This window comes from Taurulus bubalis, assembly GCF_910589615.1.
Source record: "Taurulus bubalis genome assembly, chromosome: 1".
Classification (NCBI taxonomy): domain Eukaryota; kingdom Metazoa; phylum Chordata; class Actinopteri; order Perciformes; family Cottidae; genus Taurulus; species Taurulus bubalis.
In genome coordinates, this window is record NC_136589.1 from 10,950,746 (window position 1) to 10,978,075 (window position 27,330).

At 41.3% G+C, this 27,330-nt stretch overlaps 1 protein-coding gene across 1 annotated transcript in view; it reads left to right on the forward strand.

Moving 5' to 3' along the window:
- Positions 1-6,849: 6,849 nt before the first annotated feature.
- Positions 6,850-27,330, forward strand: part of slc4a11 (solute carrier family 4 member 11) — a gene marked incomplete at its 5' end in the record, with an annotated part of 82,065 nt that continues 61,584 nt past the window's right edge. Inside the window, one exon of the mRNA XM_079222817.1 lies at positions 6,850-6,886. Within this exon, the coding sequence (XP_079078943.1) occupies positions 6,850-6,886 (37 nt within the window). The remainder of the gene's footprint in view (positions 6,887-27,330) is intronic.

Consider the following 27,330-nt stretch of genomic DNA (forward strand, 5'->3'; position numbering starts at 1 on the left):
ATTTGCAGATGTTTTCTTCTTCCATTTACAGTGTTTCTTTCCCCCCGTATTTCCACTCTATTGAGCTTAATTTGATACCATACTGGAACCACCTCGGGTGCAGCCGGCAGACACCATGTTAATGAGATTGGATTTTTCTGGCTTCAGAAAACAACGAAAGGTAGAAACCAGTGTAAATTCAACCTTTTTTAAGGCTTCGGAACGGCCCTTCGATCTTCCAACAGGCAGCGTCTTTTTCTCCAGATCGTCAACTCAATCGCTCATATTGACATTTTACCAACACGCATGTTGTTATGCAGGCGTGCCGTTCGCCGTTTAACTAGAGCGCACCCAACGTGACACCTGGGTTACAGGTTTTCATGGCTGGTGAGAACACTGGAATTATCCTCCGGGTAGAATGCATCCTGGTTCACTGAGTGACGCATTTGCCCTCACCGTGCGTAACAGTTTTTATGCAAAGCAGAGCCACTGGCCATACCACACACAGTGATGTTATATATGCTGGCTTATGCAAATGAGAGACCTTTCACAGAGCATTTACATCAGGGTGGGGAATTAACTTTTTGATCCTGTGGCCTCTGTGTTTGCTAGATTTATAAATCCAACCTGCTTTTTATTGCATTACAAAAGAGAACCTGTAAACCAAGTAAATCTGATCGGCGTGGCGGGTGATCTTGAGACATCTAACAGATGTAATTTATTTACATCTGTAAATAAATGGAAAGTTTCAAGCAATTTTCCACCATGTTATAAACAAATCATCTGTAACAAAATGTGTGTATTGTTTTTGCAAAACAACTCTACATGGTGTTTATTATGGACCCTGTCTTCTACAAAAACCTGTTCAAAACTGTTGAACCCCTAGGGGGTCTAGACCTCTTTCCCCTGTGTTTTGAGAACTGTCATATCTAACTACTAACTTTGTAACATTTAACAAATCATGAACTCTGTGTGTACAAATGATCAATTATGTAGTTATGAAAGATCAACTCTTTCACATTTTTAAATTAATCATATTACATAAATACTAATCACCAAATCTAGCATTTTAAACCAATCATAACATGTTACACTTTTTGAACAAATCATTTTTCACATTTTAATGTTGTCATGGTGTTTTCAATGAAAACCTATGTTATCTTTTTCTTTGTCTGTAGATGTCTGTTAGTGGGAAGCCTGGCATTGCATCCTGTTCACCAATGTACTGTAATCTGGAGTATAATTTGACACTGCAACTCTGAGTGAGTCTTGTAGGTGTGCATCAGTCAGGCGTGTTCTGTGTTTGTTCTTGATGAAATTCATGTCAGAAAAGGCTGATTCACAGAGATAGATCGAACCAAAAAGGCAGGCAACTTTCATAGCTGCTGTGCGTACACCTTTGTACTTGTCTGTGTCCACAATGCACCAAAAGTTTGGTGCAGACTGATGGGTTTTTAGGTGGAGGTCATTTTGCAGTGTTACAATTCCCATCTCCACCTGTCCAGCATCCAAGTTGAACACATCACTTAAGTTGCTCAGCAATGCATGTCATGTCCACTTGCAAGAAAGGATTTGAAACAAATGACACACATGGCTCAAGTTGATCAAAGTCACCAAACCTGTTCTCAAACTCTTGCTCCAGTCTGTTTATGACTTGAGAGTACTTTTCTACAGCTATGTCTAAAGCCCCAGAAGCATTGTCATTCAACACTGACTGTACGGAGGGATGAGTTCGATGTAAATGCACAGAGAAAATGTTCATTTGGGCTTTAAATGCGTTGACAGTGCTTATCATGTCAGCGACAGTCTTACCTTTGCCTTGCAGCTCACAGTTCAAATGGTTCAGTTTCCCAGTGATGTCCGTTAAAAATGCAAGGTCAAGTAACCACTCGGTGTCCTCGAGCAGCGAGACATCTTCCCTTTTGGATTGCAGGAACTCTTTGACTTCGAAGTCACAAAAAACGCTGCAAAATTTGTCCCCTGCTGAGCCATCTGATCTCTGTGTGGAGTAACAGGTCACCTTATTCAGCCGACAGATCCTCCAACAGCACCTTGAAGATCCTGTGTTGTTTGGCTTTAGAGCGGATGCCATTTATGATCTTCATGAAAGGAGTCATCACCTGCTCAAAGCCAGTTACTTTTGCACATAGTGCCTGCTGGTGAATGATGCAGTGGTATTGTAGAAACTTTGGGAAGTCTGGGTCACCTTTGCATTGCGCTATGACGCCTGCATGCTGGCCCGTCTGTTGTCACCGACACCAGCTTTTCTAATGGTACCTTTTCTCCACAAAGAACCTGTTCACCGTGTTGTAGATGTCAATTCCCCTTTTTCCCACTTTTGTGGTGAAATCATCAAACATCATCCGGATAAACATCATCAGCTGAGCTATACTGGTGCTGTCCACGGACTCGTCACACTGGATGCTAAACCACCTGCACTCAGCCAGATCCCGGTCCAGTCGCTCCGTCAGGTTTTCGGATAGAGCTGACACTCTTCTAGCCATCGTATGCTGCCAGGTGGGTAGTTAGCATTGAAGCTTTTGTGACACGTTGTCACAACCGTCACTAGACGGTAGTGCTTTTATTTTGTTGTCTTGTCACTTCCTGTTTTACTTTGAAATCATCCTCCTGTGTCATGTCTGCTGTCTTTACTTCCTCATGTGTGATTACCTCTCCCTGCCCTGATGTGTTTCACCTGTGTCTCGTTAACTCCCCTCCCAGTGTGTATATATACTCGGTGCTTCACTTGTCTTGTTGCCAGTTCGTTTTTCTTCACCTGTGAGTCAACTTACCAGCGTTTTTCCTGCCTGATATCCTGTTCTGATTCCGACGTCCCTTCGTTTCCGAGTAAGCCCGATCCCTGCCTGTACCTCTGCCGAGTTTGACTGCCTTCCTGTGAATGACCCTGGACTGTTTACGTTGGCGATTCTACTCTCCCCTGAGTGAGACAGCTGCTCTTACCACAGCGGGTCAGAGCCTTGCCGACCGGCCTCAGTCCCTCCCCAGTTACATCGGGAGAACCTTCGGCGGTCCTTCTCCAGAGACTCTATCCTGTTGCAATATTACCTTTATCAATAAAGGAATTCTTGTGAACTTTACTCTCTGCCTCGGGTCGTGCATTTGGGTTCTTTCATTAGTGCTCCGGCGTGACACACGTAGCGAAGTGTCTCTCCACATTGTGTCGATTCATGAGTCAAATAAGACACACACATTTTTCTTTCACTGTTGTAAAACAAAAACTCTTCCTCCCAATCATCGTGAAAATAATAAGATTTATTTCGCTTTTCTGCCATGTTTTATTTTGTTTGTACAAGCCGCATCTAGCTAGCCCCCCATTGTAGCTCCGCCCCTTCCTCGTCTCAGACGAAGATGGTGGTTTGACATGCGCACAATATTGAACTTTGACTTTCAGAAATGGTCAGAGTTCATATATACAGACAATGTTTTTGTTTTTAAAATGCTTAAATATTGTCATTTAGAAATCTACATTCATTAATGCAAGCGTTTTTTATTAAAAAAAAATCTTTAATAGAATTATTATTATTATTATTATTATTATTTTTGTACGAAGCTCAAAACATGTCCTATTTTTAGAGCAGCCTCGCGGGCAACTCACATAGTCTCTGCGGGCGACCAGGTGTCCGCGGGCGACCAGGTGTCTGCGGGCACCGTGTTGGCTACCTCTGAAAGCATTGACATCTGCAACAATAAACACAATCCAGGAAAGCATTGGCACGTTAGGAAGCATATTCAGTCCAAAAAACGTGTTTTTAGTTTCAAAAATGAAAAAAATGTGTAATGTAACCTTTGTAATGAAGACAGTGTCTGATCCAGTCAAGCCTACTATCAAAATGACCAGCTGTTTCCTGTGCCGTATGACGCGGTCTACACAGCATTAACGGACCAATGAGACCGTAGGTTTTTGAATCGCCCCCGGTGAGAAAAAAAATAAAGTCTTGCTGTGTTTGTAAATGTAGCGATACTAATAGGGGGGTTGTGAAGTCATGGATTGCTTTCTTAGACTCCCACAGGCCCGTACGGTTATAGGGTTGTGTCTTTGACTGAAATCCGACGTTGTAAGGCTTACGTAAATAATTAAACCTAACGATCTTCTTTTTTTTATTTAAACCACAGCCCTCATCTCACAAGAGTTACGATATTTTAGCAATTTAAATGAATTTAATCGACCATGTGGTAGCGGAGATATGCAAGGCGCCACTTTTAAAAACACACTTTTTTTCGCGGAAAAAGAGGCGAAACGGTGGGCGGTGTCTACAGTTTTCAACAGTTAACAACTAAACTACATACTTAACTAGTTTTCAAGGGATTACGGTCTTCAATGCGTGTTTGACGTCGTAAATTGAAACAAAACAAAACAATATGATTTTAACAATAGCAACCCGACTATTTGATTATATTTCGTGTAACATCACAGTTTGTCATGTTAGTTATGGATATAGATTGAAATATGTCAATGTTGACTTTTGGTTTCACACGGGACCCAAACAGCGGTCTCCAGAGTGAAAGTCCTGTATTTGTTTGAAACCACCATCCATCATCATTTGATATGTGGAAAACAAATGTAAACCTGGACAAAATATGTTTCCTTTAAAATGTAAATGATGATGCAGTTTTGTTGGATGAGAATGTCATTTTTTTTTTATAGATTTTCAGTATTTCTATTTCAATTAATGAATAGGTCCAAAAATATGTAAATAAGTTGTGATTGAATAAATGCCCTCTCTGCCAAAAGTGTATGCGTAATATTCAGTGTTGCTTACCAGCTTTATAAGACCTAACCTACCCCATCATTATATTAATGACAAGCCTAGAGCAGCAATTACCTGGTTAAAAGTGAAATAGTAAGTTGCTGTTGCACCGAAAGGAAAATAGATAAATAGTAAAGACATGTGGCTGTTTTGTGAACACGTGTCATCGAGCATGACTTTGTTTTTGTGACAAAACATCGTGTGGGGACCAGACATACTCATCGGGGATTCCTCCTGATGAGAGATCTTGTAGTGTGAAAACCAGAAGACATAAATACTCCCGATTACAAGAAAGTAGTGTAGCGTGAACAGCACATCTATCTGACGGCATTCAAAACCTTGTAGTGTGAACTCGGCTTTTTAAGAGAAGAACGACAAGCGAACCATTTATTTTGAGGTGTTGCTATTGTCGGCATAGTCGGCATTATTATGTAAATATGATTAGTATTCATGAAAACAGCGATACATACTTGCACAAATGCAGCAGTTGAATTGGAAAGTGAAGGGATCTCCTGTTTTATTCCAATAATTCCAACATAACATTTCCAAATGATGCATCCATCTCGACTGTCATTCCCGAGCCTCGAGGTGTAAAGTGATGTGAAAGTTGTTGACATTGCCTCTTTGCTAAGACAATGATCAGAAGACTTTGCTTTGTTTGTTTGGCCCGCGAGTCATCCGGGAGAGCCCGGGAGAACCGGTTTTCCGGCAGTATGACCACTCACGTCAAAAAGAATTTGCTGTGAAGGTACATTGCTCGTATGTTACCTGATGGGGCTCCCAGGAATGTAAAGATGCATACCCCATGCAGAAATGAGATAGTACAAAGTGTCTTCTCGTGAGCAGGTTTATTTTGTTTTCTGTGCATTTCATTTCAGACCAACGCTCAGCATTTACAAAGACTACAACCAAACGGATTGTCTCGGAGTCTCATGCTCTCAGCAGCGGTTTGTTCTTCTTTTGGACAGAGTTGCAGATACCTGTCACCACCCGTGCCTGCATTTGGCCACAATCTTTGCCTTCATGCTGTTCTCACATCAAGGCAAAGCTATAAGTCAGTTTTGATCAGGGCTGCCAGCACCTAACCAAGATAGTTGGCATTTAATTCCATAGTTGGCAGTATGCATGCGGTCAGTAGAGAGACAGAGAGGAGGGGGGATGACAACAACTAGTTCTGCTGAATGCGCCACTATTAATGATTTATCTCTCAATATATTGTTTCATTTAATCAACCTAGTTGTTTCTAAATGTGTGTCCAAGGCGCCCTCTTAAAAACAATGTTTTATTTGTTTGTTTTTTGTGAGAGAGACAAAAAAGGGGAAAGAAAGAGAGAGAGAGAGAGAGATATTTTGACCTGGATCAAAAAGCTGTCAGTCTTTGGTAGAGCTTCAGCCTGAATTGGTTTAGATTGATCTCCAATAAAATATGATCCACAATAATTTGTGGAGAGAGACAAAGCAATACCGCATGTTAAGGTTGCGCTCTGGCTTCATCGCCATCACATTCTTGGTTTTGACATTGTCCTGGCATGTGTGTACAAGCACAGAAACACGTGCACGAGAGCACTGAGAGAGATAAGCTCACGTTCATGCAGAAACTACTTTAGATTTTGAGTTATTGTCGGACAAAGCGACAGCGGCCAGGTGAGCTGGCTGACGAATGGCTGACATGTTGCATGTTGGGCTGGCTGCGTTGAGAGGAGGTGTGTCTCACCTCGCTGCATGCCAGCCTGCCATAGGCTGCTGGTGAGCTGGTGTGTGTGTGTGTGTGTGTGTGTGTGTGTGTGTGTGTGTGTGTGTGTGTGTGTGTGTGTGTGTGTGAGAGAGAGTGTGTGAGTGTGTGTGGGGGTGGGGGAGAAGAGGAGAGGAGGAGGAAAGGAAAGACGAAGGCACTAGGACCCGGCGGTGAGACAGCGAGTAGGCAGGCAGTGGGGCTGAGTCACTGCATGTGTCTGAGAGGCAGTCAGAAACAGAGCAGAGCAAAGGGAGCAGAGGTGATCTCGCACTCATCAGCACAGGATAACACAACCATGATGGGTTGACTTGGGGGGGAGCAGGCGGTTGGAGAGAGGAAGTGTGCGTTCGCCACCACTTGCTCAGTCATGGAGACCAACAAAGTTCTACATTTTGTGCCTTCGGGTAAGTGGATCCGATCTCTTGGAGCTTCTCTTTAGCTGTGCACGACGCGGTGTTGACTCGGGAGAACCTTGGGGTTCCCTACCTAGTGAAACCTGAGAACCCCCCCCTGTGCAAAAACATGTGCAGGCAAACCTCCGCTTCCACTCTGAGGGATGGCAGATGTTTGGGTCTGTGCATGTGTCCTACTGTACATACTTGGTGTTTTTATGTGTGGCAACGTTCAGTCTGACGGAAATATCGTTGAGATGTTAAAGCCCCGTAATGCGTCCAGAAATGCAGATATGGGTCTTTTTGAGTGTGTGTTTGATTGTTTTTTTTGCTGCATTTTTGTATGAGGACGCTTTGCCGCTTTTTTTTCTATTCTTTTTTTTTTTAAATGACAGCCACCAAGCCAAAGGCGGTTTACCTGTCGAGCAGAGACGGCCGGAATGCAGAGCTCACAATGCACTTTCTCATGTGTTGCGCTGGGGGGGGTTCGTGCAAGTGCGCTTGCCAGACATTGTGTGTGTGTGTGTGCGTGTGTGTGTGTGCGCATGTGCGTGTGCGTGCGTGTGTGCGTGTGCGTGTGTGAGAGTGTGAGAGATTAGTGTTGGTGACAGCCACAGGAGACCAGCAGGTTCGCCTCATCACTGAAAGTCCTCTGAGGGACCGGAGCCCATTTGGAGGTGTGATGCGGCTCCCTCCCCACTTTTCATTTTGTCTGGGAAGGCAGAGTGGGATACGGCGTCCGTGTGTATGTGTGTAATGGGGACATTGTGTGGGACAATGCGAGTGCGGAAATATTATCTGAGCGTGCGTGTGCGCACAAGCATGTTTTTGTTTGTGGTATACAACCCTTGTTGTTCCCACAACAAATGTGTAGGAACGTATTCTTGCATTTTTTGGTGTGCGTCTGTCGTGCTCTTGTGAGATGCGTGCAGGTGTGCGCGTGAGCGTCACGCACCGTGCGCACTAACTACATCTCAGAGTGTGTGTCGGGGTGTGCTGTGGCGCGTCCTCTGAAGAGTAATTTGCATTTGTTTGCTCGGCGCGAAGAGGGCAGGTTTGATCCTCGCAGCCGAACAATTCGGTTCTGCAAGAACATTAAAAGGGTATTCAAAAGGTGTGTCGTCCAATCACAGGAAAGGTTGAGGTTTGAAAAGAGTCAAAATGTCTGATCCAGTGATGTCCTATCAGACGTCTTATCCACCTAATTACAGCGGTTCTTAATTTCTGTCGAAACCTTGGCTTTAGATTCGGCTTACTAACGATTTGCTGCCCAGCGGAACAAAACCGCCAAACTCTATCTGCAGGAATTTGATTTTGGTTATTGATCACATCCGGCGACTCAACAATTACCTTGCCAGAGGATTAGATTTCTCTTTCCACACTCCCCGTGCCGTGTGCCATCTGGATTGTCAAATTAAAAGCAGGGCGAGTGTTGGTGCGCAGCACGTTTCCGCATACGTGATGGGGACGCGTTGTCCATCAGAATGTTCAGCTGGCGCGTCCCATACAGATCACACAAACTGCTTCAGAAAGATGTTTATTCTTTCATTTCTTTTTATTGCTGGCGTCATCCACGAGCGTTAGCGATCCCTTCATTGCAGCAGATTGCAAGTGGTCTCCCACACCGTCGTCATTATCTGGTGGCAACCTGCTGACAGGTGAAGGAGCAGCTGGCGCTGTGGGAGGAGGTCACGGAGACGCGGGACCCCCTTTATGGAGCTGTAAATTAACACAGAGCTCCGCCATGCGATCACACATTGTAATGATGCTGCAGTGAGCTTCCGATGTCGTGCTGGCGCGAGTCTTGATTTAACGTTCTGGCTTTGTTTCCTCGCTCCCAAAATGGAGCAAAGTAGGCAGCTTCTGACGGCGCAGTGTGGAAAGGTGTTTACAGAATGTTTCAACTTTGACATGATGTCGCTGAGGAGTAACTGTTTCCTGTCATGGTTTCTCTCGGATTGTTATTCGTGAGTCGTCAATAAAAACGTAACGTGCAACACAGGAATAATTTGCTGCGGCGCTTTAATCGTATCGGGTAATCGTATTTCGATCATATCGTTGTGCAAAATGCCGTAATCCATATTGATTAATCTCAATAAAGTGTAGTTAAAAACAAAGAGTTGGAGTAGTTTGATGTCATGCATAGTGAGCTTTGCGCATTCTTGCCATATCATGATGTATATCATTATCCCAAATTATTGTTAATATTACGAGAATGTTTTGATTACCGGTTCCAGAACTAGAAATATTCAACATTTCCGAAGAGAAATACTGAAATTATGAAATGAACTACTGAAAGAAGTATTTTTGTTCTTCAAATATACAAACGGTCGTTTACATTATGAATTAATCAGCAGTAAACCTTGATATTGTTCAGTCAGTAAAATGTCAAACAATTGTGAAAAATTTCGTTCACAATTTTCCTAATGCTCAAGTTTTTTTTTGCCCAAACCCCAAAGATATTCATTTAATTATCACTGAGAGCACGAAAAAAACAAGCCCTCACATTTGAGATTTGCTTAAAAACATGACAAACTATTAAATCGATTATCAAACTGGTTGCCAATTTGAACCAGATCTGTTAAAAAAAATTAAGAATAACTATAAATCCACTCGGGCCAAATCCCCATTTCTGCTGTCTTTTCTTCAACAGAGTTGATTAAATATCATAATCACAACGTTATACCGAAGTCTCCTGCCGTGCAGCCGGCAGGGTGTCAATCTACAGGTGTGACAGACAGCCTGGTAATCAGTGCTGCCGCCGTGACCTGCCGAGCCGGAGGATATCGGCATGGAGGACACACAGTGGCCGTGTGAATTAGTAGTTCAACCATGTGGAAGTGGAGGTGTGTGTGAGTTAAGACGGATGACGTGTGCCTGTGTGCGCGTGCATGTGTGTGTGTGCGCGTGTGTGTGTGTGCGCGCATGTGTGTGTGTGTGTGTGTGTGTGTATGCGTGTGTGTGTGTGTGTGTGTGTGTGTGTGTGTGTGTGCTGTAGATGTGACAGCGATCTCTGATCAGTATTCACCGCTGGCAACAGATCTCAGAGGCTGCAGCCTCTGAGCACAGCCATCTGGGCAGAGGAGAACACACACATCCACACACACACATGTACAAATTATTATACAGTAACACACACACGCACAGACACACAGACACACACACCAGCACTGAGATATCACAAAAACACGTCCAATCAAGACAGTCACACGCACAAGTGTATTCACACATAAGCATTTTTTTCTTTTGAAGTAACACACACACACACACACACACACACACACACTCTGACTGGGTCACAGATATTGTCCGTACACACAGTGCACGTAATTATATACACAATGCATTCTATCTACATCGCAATTATGTAGATGTGTCAACATGGACACTCATCATGCACACTTCAAGGAACACGGAATGAAGAAGACCACACATACGTTACAGTTATGACTCAATCACACACACACACACACGCGCACACACTTTGTTCTCTTGTTTGCCTTGATGTCTCTGTCTTTCTCCATCTTCTTTGTTTTTTCCTTCTCCTACACACACACACACACACACATTTACAAACAAACACTTGTATGTGGATATATTTGAATCCATAAATAAAGAATCCAGAGCCGAGTTTTTTTTTTACCATTCGGCCTGCATTGGTCAAAGAGTGATGACAACACTGTTTTAAGCTTCATCATAATCACCATCTATTTAATCAGCAAAAATGTGGAGCAGCAGTTCAGGGTGATGAATGACAGTTTACAGACAGATTAGTGAGCACTAATGATTATTTACTGTACAGTGGGTTTCACTGAGTATTGAAGTGATAAGGTATATGTGACATCAATGAAGTAGAAGTAGCACTACTACTGCCAGCTACTGTTGTTACTAACAGAGGTAAAAATCATTATAGTAACAGTCTGTGACGCCCACGTCCATAATGCATTCTAAGTTGCTTATAGCACTGTAAGATCATAGCTATATGCACTCATAGATATTTGTAATGCTTTATAACAATAACAATAATCATCAATGTTATGAGGCATTATAACGCGATAATAAGTTATTATAATTTGCATTTTGCAGTGTTTTGTCAGTTCTTGCATATATTTAAAGATTTTCTTTCTTCACTTTACAAACAAACAAAGACAACTTAGAGCAACTTAAAATCACATTATAATGCATAACAATCACTGTTTTAATGCATTATAATGTGGCTATAAATTAAAAACATTATAATGTATTACAACTTTGGTAATTATAATACACCATGAAATAAAATGTCAGTAAGTGACCAGCGGTAATGCAGCTGTTTGGCATTTTGGAGCAATTTTTGGTGACTCGTTCATATGTCCTGTCCTGCTTTAATCCCTTCTATTAGATGGAGGAGCGCCGCTGCATCCTCCCACTTTCTTCTCTGCATGTCCTTGATGAGAGTTTTTATTTCCCCATCTGGAAAAAACGGTCTTTTCTCTCTCCACTGTTACCGAACTGGCGATTGAAACTCGCCCCCGAACGCACCCTTTCATTGTTTTTGCGCGTGATTCACAAACATAGTGATTGTCGAGATTGTTTTCTGTGCATAGATCTCCACACCATCTTCCGACTTCCGAGCCGCTATTTGAATTTCAATTACTCAGCCTGTGTTACTTACTTACTATTTTGAAAATATATTTTCCTTGTATTTGAAGTATTGAACATAAGACTGAATATACTGCAGAACTTGTGTGAGAGTTCTGAAGAGATGTTTGATGTAGTTTAGCTGTTAAACATTTACTTCAATTTATCAAAATAATTTTTATATTCTTCGTTTTCTTCAAGAATTCAAGGAAACACAGGGCGAGTACAATTATGGTTATTTTATGGCTGAAGTATTCCTTCAAGGGGATACACTACAGGTGGATAGGGTTTTACAAGTTTTCTGAAATTGTATTATTAAATTTACAAATGAGTCGTTGTCTTATTAATTAATATACATTATTGTTTCATTTTATTGACTTATTGGAGTCAAAGGTTCCAACAGAGGACATTTTGGATATCTCTTTCTATCACTTCACAAATCAGAGAATACTGTCAACTGTTTAAAAAGAAACCATTTTGACATGTAGGAATGAAAAGGTTGGTGGATATAAGAGCTGTTGAAAGATGTGTTTTGTAAAACTACATACATTTTGAAGGCACTACAGGTGAATAGGCTTAAAAACAACCACTGACTAATAGATATCATCATGTAACATCCTTTGTTGATTACTTACGTTAAGAAATCTACAAACACAAATACACAAAGAAGTAAAATGAACACCGTAATGTGTATTTTTGATGTTTTCTTAAAGAAGATGTTATGGAAGCAAAGTAACCCAAAATTTCAAAATTGACCAGTGCAGGAAAACGATGAGCAAAATCATCAATTAATTCCTCTTCAAGGACATTAACACATTAAACTGATGTATTTCCAAATGTAGACTCCATGTCTGAGGGGTTCCTGATGTTCATGTAACAACACAAGAGCTGCTGTATTCCCTTCAACATTTAAATCAAATCATCACAAACTTAAGTGCGGTCAAAAAATGTGTGGTTAGTGGTCAGTGCCTCAATACTGAAAAGTTTGGGAATTACTAAAACTAATGTGGGATGTACACTCTATTTCAGCAGCACATCCCTATTAGCGCCATGTATAAATAAATAGCACTGTAGTTCCAACATGGTACTTAATGCTTTTACTTTTGCAACCCTTTTAATTTATAGCAGCACCAGATGTGGATGTATAAAACAAAAGCTTCTATTATTGAGAGGATGAAAGTAAACAGTTTTTTCTCTTCTTTTCCAACCATCTGATTAAAAAATGGGGGTTTAATACTAATGTGCTGCATCATTAAAGAACAGCCACTAATTGGCTAAATAGGCCACTAAAATCAGACTGGATCCCGCTACACCAGGACATCTATTTTTAACTGCATTGGTATCATTTCTTTTACTTTTTTTTATTTATTTCTTTTACACAATTGGATGTAAAGCTTTGTTTTTTTGCAGCAGCAGATTACATGTAGGAATTTACAAGTATTTAAGCGTTTTTAAGCGGGTGAAAGTCGAGGATGAGAAACTGATGTTCGGGGCCCTTTGGTGAAGATTTGAGCCACTTTCATTTTAATCCCAGTAGAGGTCATTTCTTAAACTCTATCACAATACAATATATGCTTTTAGTTCAGAAAAAAGCAGATTGTCTGCTACCACCGTCTCCAGATTTTAAGCAGAGTGAGTCCCAGAAGTAAGATTAACTGCACACAGCATGGATGGACATGCACACAATCTCTTACACGGCATGCAAAGGTGAGGTTCATGTACTTTTTATACACGTCAGAGCATGTAAATGCAGATGTTCGGCAAATAAAAAAAAAACACAGTGTTAGTGGTCCTCCCTCGTCATTGGCCACTCAGGTTTGCCTGGCGTGTAGAAGACAGTTCAACCCGATTATGCGCGCACACACACACACACACACACACACACACACACACACACACACACACACACACATCCACACACACATCCACTGCAGATTCAAGCTTACTGTACAGGTTACATCACAGGAATAATCAGCAATGAGCGCAGGCGAGTTTTCAGTTCCTACTTAATTTTGCTTTTGTGTGGTCGACCCAAGGCTGCACTGCGCTGCCAGTACAGAACAGTTTGTACCCTGCATACTTTCTTGTTTTTACTTTAATTTCAAACCAACAAACAGAACACAACAACATGGTAGACATGGCGCTCTGCCGCTGCTGCTCCCCCCTTTTACATAGTAATTACTCCAAGATGTCTGAAGATGCCCGTGTCGATGAATTCCCAAATCTTTATTGTAAAGCTTCCCTTTCCACGGTGCCTGAGCAAGAATACAGACATGCTAAACAGAGTGTGGTTATATGTATAGTTTTTAGAATGCAAACACACACAGACACACACACACACACACACACACTTCCTATCGTGTAAAACAAATTAGCCAAATTAATCAAAATGCAGAAACGAGTTGCATCACGTTGCACGATGACACATTTTCTGCTTCCCGCTCTGACAGAGGACATGTGTGTGCTGTTGAATGTTTAGTTTGCTTACATATCATGTACAGTCCTTGTCCAGAAGATGTGTTTTTTCTTCTTTTTTTTGCAGTCTTCCCTCACTTTGAGGTTCCATGTCCTTTTTGTCCTCGTCGCACGTCGCGATGGCGTTCATCATCCGCGTGTTGTCAGTGCCGCAACTGCATCCAGCACTTTCAGGGCCGTTGATGTCCGTATCTGAGGCGTGTCGCTGTCGTACGGGAACAGTTAACAGTTCACACTGAGTGACGTTCAAGGGCGTAAGGATCTCACCTGCGGTGTAAAGAGGCGGCTAAGGGCAAAGACTCACACCGACCACACCGCACCCAGCCTCAGGTGGAGGATTAAACGAGACGACTAGCATGCAAGACTCACTGTAGGACGACTAGCTGGAGAACAGCAGGTAGCCAAGGTCGCTCAATATGAATTCTGTCAGCACAGAGGCGGCTACTGAACAGGGCAGGGTGGCACCACTGCTGAGGTTAGTGATTTGATTCTCACATGTTAAAGACCTATAAATACTCAGCTGGAATTTGATTACAAAGGCAGTAATATTATTAATTTGATCTCATTTGAAAGGTCACATCCTCCTTTATATAATCATCCAAATCACTTATTTTCACATAGGTAAGGAAAACGCACACATATAAGGACCTCACATGAGGGGGAAACACACATATACAGTGGACAAGACTTTTGTGCCGGCATTTGTTCTCCCGCTGCCTTAAATTGATTCAGTTGTAGCTGTGTCTGTGTAGTTCTGTTGGCAGGGCCACCACCACCACCACCACAAATGAAAAGCAGTGAGCTATGCTGTCGGATGGCGGGTGGGCTGGAGCAGCGTACAGTAGAAGGCTGTGTGGCGAACAGCAGACTTGAAAGGGAGATGGTGGCCTGGCTTTAATTGAGCCGGAGGAAGAGGGGAATGTGCAAGCAATTAGCAGGAATCCCCAAGCACTGGCGTTTCTTTTTTCCCCCTTCCCCACCCCTCCCCCCTAAATTGGAGCGTGTTCCTGCGCTAACCTCGGTCAGTCACGATGCCTCGACTCTCGGCTTGCTGTGACTGCCAACCCCTTTCAGGTGAAGGGACCGGAGGATTACCGCTCAGCTTTTCAGTCCACAGAACCTGACGCCAACAAGAGGCAGATCTGACATTCAAATGCTGCAGGGCTGAATTTGTTTTTTTATTTTTGCACAAATGCACATTTCCAATTTGACAATTAGTCAAAATGAATGGCTCTCCTGGAGTGTTCATGTTTGTTCTTTGTTTGGTTGAGGACTTTTTTTTGCCGTAGATACCAATTGCCGATTGTCTGATATAGATCATCTTTGTTTTGATATGAGAGCTGGTATAAAAGACACTTTTTTTTTTTAACCATTGTCCCGAAAAATCATTTCAACCACTCTGAAGACTAAATGCAATCCTTTTACTTTGTTATTGTCATCTGTAGTGATGTTTTGCATAAAACATAAAATATTGTGTTTTTATTGATAATTAAAGCTGAATTAGCTGTTTTAATGATGTATTATAAGCTGCTTAGCGCTCGTAGTAGGACGTTAAACAGGTCATAATTCCCTCTCTAATATCTATTTGATATGGCTGTGAAAACATCTCCTTCAAATGACTGTCGCCAAAAAACTCAATTTTACAAGATGACATTTGAACACATAATGTTAACGTCATTTTACACCTTCGCCCAATACTCATTTTTAGTAAATTGAGCATGAACGCATCACAATGTAACTCAATGGAACCTCCGTACGTTAGCCGTGAGCTCCAGTGTTACCAGCTCTCCTCCTGCGGATATAAACACAGATTTATTGTTCTCATTGCAACTAGAAATATTAATGGCGTTTTCCCGATCGCATATTTTGCTGAATTACTGTCAGTAAAACTTTATTTCACACTATTAATTTTAATAACTCTACAGTTCACATGTGTGCCGACCCATGGGGACCTTACGGATCACCGATTGACTATGGTCCGTTACACCACCACAAATTATACACCTTGATATCTGAAAGTGTGGGAATGGATATAAACACACACACACACACACACACACACACACACACACACACACACACACACACACACACACACACACACTGCTGTCCAGCGTCAGCCCAGCCAGCCAGAGTCCACCTGCTTGCCAGACAGGTCGGTGGTAGCCAGCCTCGTGGTCACGGCTCTGCTGTGACATCATCAACGTCAGACACAAGCCTGGGGACACAGCTGTCTGTGGCGCAGCCAACAGCTCTCCACCTTTAATCAAGCACACTGCATGTTTAAATTGTCTCTTAATATTCAGAAAAGAAGCTCAACCAATGTGAGGATGTAGATATGTGACATTTGTTTATATATGTTGTCATTTTGAGTTTTAATTATTCTTTTTTTAGCCGCTCACTTGTCACCACATGGAGTTGCAAACTTAAATTTCCGTGTTAACGCTGTCGACGTCCTTCACTGAAAACCCGGGGGAAGCTTTGTGCAAACGCCGCTCATTATACTCCGTGAACAAGGATTTCTACCAATCTCTTTCAAAACAACTGAAGGACACTGAGTTTTTTCTTTTTCTGCCAATGTGACTCATTCTACTTCAAGGTTTTCTGGATAAAAGCATGCATCAAATAATGTGGTGTTTACCTCGCTCGGCTGGCTGGACGACAGTTCCGGCTTGTTATAATTTGTGGAATTTCCGAAGGACTTAATTGGCGAAACACATAACATAATAACCTACAGATAAAAAGTCTTAAAATTGTTTCGTCCAAACAGCAGTCCAAGAACCAAAGATAGATCAGGTTATTATCACAGAGGGAAATGCAATTAACAAGCTGGAACTCGAGAATGTTTGACAATTTTGCTTAACCTTTTTTTTTAATGACTGATTAATTGATTCTCAAAGTAGTTGATGATTCATTCTCTGGCAATGAACTACTCCGCTCTTCGACTAATAGTTTTTGTGTTGGCTGCTCTGTACTGCGGATCAGTTTATCATTCAGAGAATGTCTGACCTTTTAAATGTATTTGGGCTCGGAAAGCATCTTGGAAATACGTTTAGGAGCCTGCAATTCTTTATGTAATATTGACTACTTCAGTTTGTTCACATCAACAGTAAATCTATCACCTCTGGAAAGGTGAAAATGTATTGACTGCAGGTTTCTGAAATCCAAATTGATCGGTCTACATCTCAGTTTGTAGCTGCTGAAGTTCAAGATTCAGTCTGAATTAACAGTCTGAAAAGTTGATTTGCAAATTACTTAATTAATCCTGATTGTGCTATTTGCTATAATAAGATTTAATAAGCTTTATTGTTCTCATGTATTAAGTACATTGAAGTGACAAATAAAACTTGATTTATCAATATAGGAATGATCAAGTAAGAAAGAACCGACTCACACAAATACTATTTTCATTTATTTACTCTTTATGTATGCAGGGTAGCCTGTACACATGATTTATAATTACCGTATGAAAGATTGTTTGATTTATTTATTTTTCCCACAAAAAAATCCTTTCGATCTATGATGCAATAAAGATATAGAACGACTAGCTGGAGAACAGCAGGTAGCCAAGGTCGCTCAATATGAATTCTGTCAGTGTGGCAAGCTAAGCACAGAGGCGGCTACTGAACAGGGCTGGGTGCCGCCACTGCTGAGGTTAGTGGTTTGATTCTCACATGTTAAAGACCTATAAATGCTGAATGCTGGAATTTGATTACAAAGGCAGTAATATTATCAATCCAAATCACTTATTTTCCCATAGGTAAGGGGAATGCACACATATAAGGACCTCACATGAGGGGGAAACACACAGATATACAGTGGACAATACTTTTTTGCCGGCATTTGTTCTCCCGCTGCCTCAAATTGATTCAGTTATAGCTGTGTCTGTTTTTTTTTTTCCACAAAAAAAAGATTTTTCTTTTTTAAGGTGAAGTGATTCCGGTATTTTTGATGATTATCGTGAATCATCTCATTGCAAATTGTTGTTTAAATGAGAACCTAGTGGTTGTGGCGGTTGCGTGCCATCCCCTTGTATAGTGACAGCCCTAAAAAGAAGAAAACTGCAACTCTTGTTGACAGGTGGAGTTGACGAGTAACAAGGGATTATTTGCGGCAAATGTGATGAGAACCCAGCAAAGACTTGTCTGGGACCAAAGTGGCCGTGACCTTGTGATGCGTTTAAGCCAAATCCTGCTTTCTGCACATATTATTACATCATCCAAACCAGAATCGGCTCCAGCCTTTTCACTTCACTGATGTGGTTGCCTTTCAGTAGCTCAGTGGCTGCAGCGTGGCCCAGGTGGTGTCCCACCTGAGCAATCAGTCCATCCATTTCTGTCTGCTTATCAGGGACAAGATTAGAGAGGAGTCCCTTCAGCACCGGCTCTACTTAGTGGATCAACAGCAGGTTTTCAGTGGCCGGCGTAATATGGATTTGCCCTCACCTGGTGGTGATGGAAAGGATAAGATCTCGTACACCAGCAGTTACAGTTCCACTCCTTCATGAGGAGTCTCGGAGTTCCAGATGGGATAATGATCTGAGATGTTCGGCTTGGAGTTAAGTAGCTGTAGTTGACCGTCGCTTAAGAAATTACGCGGGAGTAATACTTGCAACTTGAAGCTCATGTTTACAACATTTTATTTCACTTACGGGGGGGTCAGGCGGCAAAGGAATCTTTTGGTTCTGTTCATCAGTTCTTTTCCCCTTACAAATCAAACCTCATGTGATGACAAGTTGCCAAACCGCTTTCCAAATGAACAAGTACGTGACTAGCAACAGGTCGAATTAATGAAATACAGAAATTCCATCAGGGAAAAGGTTTTCAGCCTGGTTCAGACCGGAGATGACAAAAACGCGTTGGCTCCAGTGTGCCCATGCGCCTCTTGGGAAATACCATGCGAACTGTAAATTGCCATTTACAATGTGGGTGTGATTAGCATGCCGACTGAAGAGACGAATAAAGGCCAAATGTGGGGCCTGCTGTTTAAAATGTGTATACGAGCTCTCGGAGCGGAGCATCGGGAGGAATTCCCTCTCAGCCTGGGCTCTCTCAACGACCACAGCTCCAGAGAGGACGGATGCCAAGAGAGCCCGTGGGCACAATTATTTAACAAAAGGCCCAGCCTCCTCCTCCTCGGTGCTGGCCGAGCCCTCGTAGATTCCCCAACAAACGCAGCGGGGGCACCTTTTTAATCTCTTGCCCTCTTCACTTCAGACTCTCAGCCTCACCTCTCTCTTAAATTCCAGGGTTTGTCCCCTCCTGGGGGGACTGACATCTGTTTTTGCATGTACCTGCAGCGCGCTACCCTGCAATGGATGGCTCGGTTGGCTCGGCTTCAGCTCGGCTGGTTTATGTACACACCAAAGGTCGTATAAGTTGACTTCCTGTTGTCTTGGAGCATTTAAATACACATCAATACACGCTTTTCTTGATGCAATTAAGGCAAAGTCTGCACTGGGTTAGAGTAACGAGTGAGCCTTACCAATAAAGCCATCCGCAACTGCTTGTAGAACGTATAAGGCCATCCCCTTTCACTTCATTACTGTAAGCCATCAAACAGCAGCAGGAGTATTAGATGCAGGGCATCTGCAGGCTTTACGCTGCGTATTTAAACTAAGGTCAAACAGCGTGCATCCCTTTGTTGATTTACCCGTATCGAGCAAAGACGGTACACCTTCTGTGCTTTTGCACACAACATTTTATCAGCATCCGGAGTCTCAACACAAGACTTATTGTGCTTTAAATGATCGATAAGTATGGTTATATTCTATATTTTTATCTTACAGTCCTCGACTTAAAATATTTCCCAACAAACAACTCCTTATTTATGTGTCTCCTGAAATGTTAATTCAATGTACAAAGCTTTCTTATGCCTTCGTCCCTTTGACAGACATTTCGGTTTGTCCGTCCGTCCCATTCTCGTGGATTTGGTCACTGTGGTTCAAGAATTCATATGCTAATTATGTCAATTTCACACAAATTTCCCATAAGAATAAAATTATGAAGTGATGACATTTTAGACAGACGTGGATGTAAACTGCAACTTGACTGGTTGGCGAAGGCAAACAACCGCGAGACGAGTGGGTAATTATACGTTTTTGCTGCTCCCTATTAGTATTTGGTGATATATATTTTTGCACTTTGCTTCTCTCTAAACTTCTAAAGTGCCTGCTGCTTTCAAAGGGGATTAGAGGTGATGGCCTTCATTTAAACTCAACTTTGCCAGCTGATTCTCTACTTCTACAGAAAATATATTCATCCAGCTTTAGCCTCCTCCAAATTGGGCCACACTGCACCGGGATTGCGCTTGTGGTCACCAGAATTGCGAAAAGTAGTTGCAACAACATGCTTTTGTGCCCCCAGTTGACACTTGTGATTGCAGATTAGAGTTTAAAGTATATGCTTATAATATTTTTCCGATCCCATCATCTTTTTTTAAGTGAGTGAGGAGCATTTTTAGTCCCTCACGGTGAATTCTCGCTTGGCTTTGTCTGCTGAAACCGCCAGTAAACAGTTTGGTTCTAGATATGACTGTCACGACCGCCATGGTCAGGGTTTCCTGCAGTGTTTCGCTGTAATGGCGTGCTGTGACTTGGGAACAGAGATCATTTTAAATGTTGCCAATACACCTCCAGCACTTGATCTTTGCCTGGGGCATAGATCAACACTAAAGTTGCCTCTGAATGTATGTTTTTCTTCTTCTGAAGGACAGTGGGAAGACCCTTTCTCTTTTGAGAACACAGGGACCATAAAGGAGACTCAAAGCAGAGGGAAGGGTCAGCTAGTGTTTGATACTAGGGCTGCAACTAACGATTATTTTAATAATCGATTAATCGGTTGATTATTTTTCCGATTAATTGATGAATCGGATAAAAAAGCAAAAAAACATTAATTTCCAACCCTTTGTTCAAAAACAGAAGTGACAGTGCAAATCCACAGTGCAAAACATGTTCAGAAAGCACAAACAGGTTGCTCCTTGAACATCCCTGAGCTGTTAATTAAACAAATTAGATTAAAATGGACTAACACTAAAAACATACACATGTATGCTTTACATCTGCCAAATGTGAGCCCTTTTTTTTTTTAATTGATCTCCTTGGAGTAGAGGCTGCTTTAGCATACCCTGCTTTATCAATATGTATGAAACACTGGGACAGTGGGAAGCTGTACTGCTCCTCTCGCGTCTGTTTTGACCAAAACCTCCAGGCCCAGCTCCACCTCATCTCAGCTCTGCATATACAGAGTCCTCTTCCTTAAACTATTTCATTCTGGGCCTCTTACGACCACGAAATGACGTTGTTGGCTAAGCCCAACTACGTGATTTGATTCAGTCTACTTTGAGTAAAAAAACAACCTGCAGCCAGATCCGCCAGTGTGCCGATTTAACGTTAACGAGTGACAGCGTGAACTGAACCAGACCGGGGGGTGACGGCATGTTTCACCACGTTACGGTTTTCTACAAGCAAGACTGCACTGTAACGGAACGTAACTTTAACGACAATACACAACCCAAACACGTTAGCTAACGTGATAGCTAGCTTGAGGGAAATGAAGCCGCTGTAGACATCTTAACGCTGATTGGCCAAGACTCGACACGTCACATCCAAGGTGTTCTATTTTTGCTAAGATCACGACTTCAGCGTTTCTCAGTCTCTCACTCCAATCTCAGACACGCTGGCGGCTCTGCTCCGCTCTTTTTTTTTCTCCGCGACTTTATGACTGCCGTAATAATCGCGCGACACAACGAATCGATAATGAAATTCGTTGCCAACACTTTTGCTAATCGATTTTTATCGATTTTATCGATTCGTTGTTGCAGCCCTATTTGATACCGCTGGTGTATTTGCGTTTGCAGATACAGAACATTATGTAATAATACGGCTGACTTGATGTGTCACTCCTCCAACTGATGCAAAAACCACAACCACTGCTGCCTGCCATCTTTTTTTATTTGTGTTTAATTTTTTATTTCTGATAGCCCGTATCATATGAAGGTTTGGGTTTATCAGGAGGTAAAGAGTTTGTGATGTGGCATGTGCTGACACTACAGTGTGATCAACGGAGCAGATGTTGCCTTGCTTGTGGGTTTGTGACATGTAAACTCGGCTGACTGACTGATATTTCCCTTATGTATGTGTTGGGCGATGATAAAAGGACTGATTCTACGTAAAAGGCCTGCACACACACACACACACACACACACACAGACACACACACACACACACACGCGAAGCAGAGCAGTGAAAGGGATTTGTGTGATACTATATGCAAGTGGACAGCTTCCTCTTTTCTGCAGAAGGTTATCACTTCTCTGCATCGACCATACTTTTAAAGACGGAACTTTCTCTTCCTTTAAGAGCTGCGCTAACAGTCGGTTTGGTCTAACCACTGTTTGCATTTGTTTCATCGAAAACATCAACACGGATCCGATAAACGATTCATTTAATAAATGACTTCCAGAGGCTTTTAAAACTCAACTCAGAAATAAATCAAACGCAGACCAAAGAGAAATGTGCAAGAATAATTTCCTTTTTACAGAAGCTTTCTCGTTGTCTTTGTGAGATAATCTGCATGCATGCGTGCGTTACGAAAGCGTTTTTGTCCCTGTGCATTCATTCGTCTTAGTGAGTCTGCGAGGCCAAAATGTGTTTGAAAAAAAAGCTATAAACGATTAATTTTTTTTTTCTCATAATCACCGTGGGCCAGAAACTGTTTAGGTGTTCAACTATACCTGTTTCTAGGCAGATATATGTGCATGCATACATACGGCGGTTACTGTTTGCATATCATTTTTATTCCCGCAGATTAGAGTACCCACAGAAAATACTCCAACAAGGAGCAGATCTAAGGTGCCTGTCAATATTTTCTTGGTTACAGATCTGATGAAATGCTGGATGTAAAAAACATCCATGGAACCGTGCCAGCAGGGGGCAGTAATAACAACTCAGCAACTGAAACCAGTAGCTGTTCGCGTTTCCACCTTTTCCACCTGCACAAATAAGACAAAAATAATCAGTGTGTTTGCCAAAGCACCCGAGTGTGAAAGGCAGGCTAATGCCTGTGCTATTTGCAAAAATTTAAATCAGGTAATATCCAGACATTTGGCGCCAAGTGGCTCCTTTCTACCCAAAAAACATGGGTATGGATGATCTGATACATGTAGTTAACATGTTGTTACCAAACTTAAAGTTTTTTTAAATGCCATTTCTTTATGCGGGAAATGGAGCATGCATGTTTCTCTTTTTTTGCATATATATTATATATGGAACCAGTTTTGGGAAGTATGAAATAAAGGCAATTAGGAGTTATAAATAGCATGATATAAATCCCCTCTTTTATTCTTAGTTACCTCTCCCTCAACAAATGGAAGACCTCCTGCAAATAGTCAGCACATTAATTTGATAGTAAAATGTGAGATTAACAAGGGATTTTGCAACAATCAAAATAATAATCCTCAATAAATAAGTAAAATAAAAAAAATTGAATTAAAGTTAATGGCATGAAACAATCAATAAATGAATCAATGACCTGAACTCAATGGGCTGAAAGAAGAAGCAGCGTTTGCACGACCTTGAAACGGCCAATAAGAATCACATCTGGTGTGACTGTCAACACCATCATGGCGTTGGCTGACTTCAACTGTGTTTTCATGCGGTTGTTGCAGAAGAATAATGTAGACGACAGAGTTCATCCGCAGAAGGGACGACGTTGAAGAACCATATGTGACTTGTGTCGGGTCAACATGTCATCGCGAGCCCCTGCTGTGATGTAATTGTGGCTTGTGCTCAGATCGGACTTTCTCAGAATGTGGTCGACTCAATCAGACACACAAACATAAATAGATTTGCACCGATACCATGTACACCAAGTACTGAATACAACATCATTACAGTTCAGTTAACAAAGATACTTACATCTTTATATTTATATGTTCTGTAACCATTTGAATGTACAACATGATGCAGTTGATGACATTTTCACATTCAACTTAATGTTTTCCTGATACAAACAGAGCATAGTTTGCAAAAAGGATGTTGATCATTAACCGTTTAACCATCAATACATATTTTGACCGATTATTGCTGTCAGTTGAATAGTTTAAGAAGCTGCATGTGTCCACGACAATGAACACAATGGTATCGGATGCAGTAGTATCGGAGTAGTTTTATGTGCACATGAGCCCAGCATCGGGCTGATACCTGGTATCATTTCTACACACAAACACACAACTGTCTCACCTTTGTTTCATGTCTCCTGAATCTACTGTCGTTATCCACCACTGCTTGGCCTCCTATGTTTCTCTCTCCGTCCCATTCTCATGAACCTGAGTTTTAAAAATGTCTCTTGGACTCAAGGATGAACTGATTGGATTTTGGAGGTCAAAGGTCCCTGTGACCTCACAAAACGCATTAATTCAAACTCAGGAATGAATATGCTAATCATGACAATTTCACACAAATGTGTAATAAGGTACAATAATGAGTGATGACAAAATATAGAAAAAGAAGTTTGAAATATTTTCACTTTGTTTTAACAACCAGGTATTTTCTGTTTTTTATTTATTTATTGTTTTGGTTCTTGTTTGAAACCAGTAAATGTACTTTGAATGTAGGAGTTACTATACCTAATCTTTGGTTATGTTTTTAAGGCAAATTTCTCTCTATATATATAAATATATTTTATCTTGAACCTGAATCTCTAAAATTATATAATGTTCCACCAGTTTAGCAGTCTAGTATTTTTTTCGATATGTTCCAGTCCCTCGCTGCAGGTGTCCTTGTACCTTTGTTTTCAGTCAGTATGTCTCACTTTGCACCATTCAAGTGAATCTGAATGGATTCTGAATTCACTACAGACCTTCAAGACTTCTTGTGAGCCTCTCATCAATACCATCAGAGCATGAAGTATGTAAAAGCCTTTAATCGGCTGTCTAACAACAGTCTGCATGTTATTATAGCGGACAAAGACGTTACCAAAAACAAAAGAAATTTCGAAAAGGATGGACCTTGAGAGAGAATAAAACTTTTGTGTTGCCGTTAATTTCCGAGTGAGCGTTGGAACAAAGCTCTTTATTTGTTTAAGTGAAGCTTGGACTCTCACAACGGAGCGGCGCTCCTGCTGTATTTTCATTGATCTGGAAAAGCCATTACATGGATAACATGCAGTCCCCTTCAATCCAACTAAATCTCTCTCCGCATCTGTTGGTGCCAAACAGCTCAATGCTCTCAGAGCGCGTGAATCTTCGCAGTGCTGCTCCTGATCGCAGCTCTCAGAGACTAAGGCGCTGCAGCACCGCGTCCACAGGAAGCTACCATAATGCGCCACATAAATAAATGAGAGCAAAAGAAGAAGCCCTCCAGGAAAGAGACAGATTGGCTTTTGTTCAATGATTTTCCAACGTCTCTGTGAGTACTAAAGATTGTTGATTTTCTGTAACTATCCTTTTGCCCACTTTTATTACTAACACTTAATAATATTGATAATAATCTGTCAAAGCAACAGCTGTTTATCCTTCGGACACGAGAGACTTTCAATGCGCTGCCTTACGGCTGTATTCGGACATGACAGGAATAATAATAGTTTTAAAAATAGCCAAACATTTGAAGGTTGCAGCTCCTTTAAATGGGAGAATGTTCATCTTTTCCTCGTCTTTATATTATTGTAAACTGATCATTTTGGATCGGAGAAAATAAGGCACAACTTTATCTTGGGTTCTGTTTTCTGATGTTTCATGGAATAAACAACTAATTGATAAAATAATTGGCACATTAATTGACAATAAAAAATTCTAAATTGCAGTCAAAGATATTTGCCAATAGATGCATGAGAGGAAGCAGCGCTCTGTTCTCTCTCAGACTGCATCAAGGAATCTCCAGTGACTCTCCCAATCAAGTTTTTTCCATAAACTTCATAAATTATTAAATGGAGAATTCTATGGCCTATTTTACAAAGCCCGATGAGGTTTAAGTTGTGAATTTAATTTCTGTTTCCTCACTTATAAAGTGTTTTGCTGGATATTCTTAAATTCATGCATGCAGATGGAATTAATGAAAATGTAACTATTAACAAGAGATAGGAAGTGCTTGTCTGATTATTATTATTAGTGCCTAAACAATTAGTTAATTCATTGTTAAAAGTTTTTTAATATGGAATTCAGAGCATTTCTGTTGCCTACACACGGCTCTCAACATGGAGACGGCCGATTCGATGGCTAGAAGATAACAGTGCAAAGACCGACAACAGTGTTGAGTATGCTTTAGGGCGGGGCTTACTGTGATTGACAGGTCACTACCAGAATCGTCACTCCGACGCAGTCGAAATATGGTCACTTGCTTGCTATATTAATGCTCTGAATCCCATATGTAGAACATTGGGTCAATTAATCTGCAATGTTGATAAACGATATTCTGCTTCTTTTTGTCATATATTATAGTACATTAAATATCTTTGGGTTTGGGACATTTTGTCAGACAAAACCTGCAATTTGTAGATGCCGCCTTCTGCTCTTAGAAATTGTGAAGGGGACTTTTTCACAATATTTAACATTTCTTAGACTAAACAATTAATCAAGAAAATAATTGGTTGATTAATTGCAGCTCTTTTTTATAATTCTGTTTTGTCTACCACTTGCCCCCACAATGCAAGGGCTTTTAAAAAAATAAATTATAGACTGATCTGGTGAAAAATGAATCGCCCAGACAACGCACTGAAAAATTGTCTCACTCATATATATATATATATATATATATATATATATATACGGTTTATTAAACTGATACATAAGAGATGATAACTGCATAGTGATGCATGTATTGCAGCACTCTCAACAAGGCGGAACATGCCGATTTAATCTCTCTCGATTTAACGTCGGGCTGCTGCAGCCGCTATGTTATGTGGCTTTCGGCTCAGACGTGTTATGGAAATGTTAAGTCTCGTCCAAATAAAATTAGACTTTACTTGTGTATTAAGACATGAGACTACTGTGTAAAAGGTATATCACACATTACGTAAAACTGTCTGAAAGGGGTTTAATAATCCTAATAACGCTATTACCTTCATGATAGCTCATAGTTTGCATTACGTCGGAAATGTGTACTAGAAAAAACACAGAGCTATTTTGTTTATTTCGCCGCACATATAGAAATTACTTAATGATAGAAGAAGAAAATACATAACCCAGGTGTGCAAAATACAACATATTGATATAGCTGTATATCCATTATGCTCATAGCCTGAGTATTTGTGCTCTGAAAGATATGTTTAATGCAGCGATTGCAGCTAAGCAGACTGCACGGCAAGGATGTGATTGACCTGTGTGTGTTGTGTAGGAAGGTGAGGGGAAAATGTATGTTTATGTGA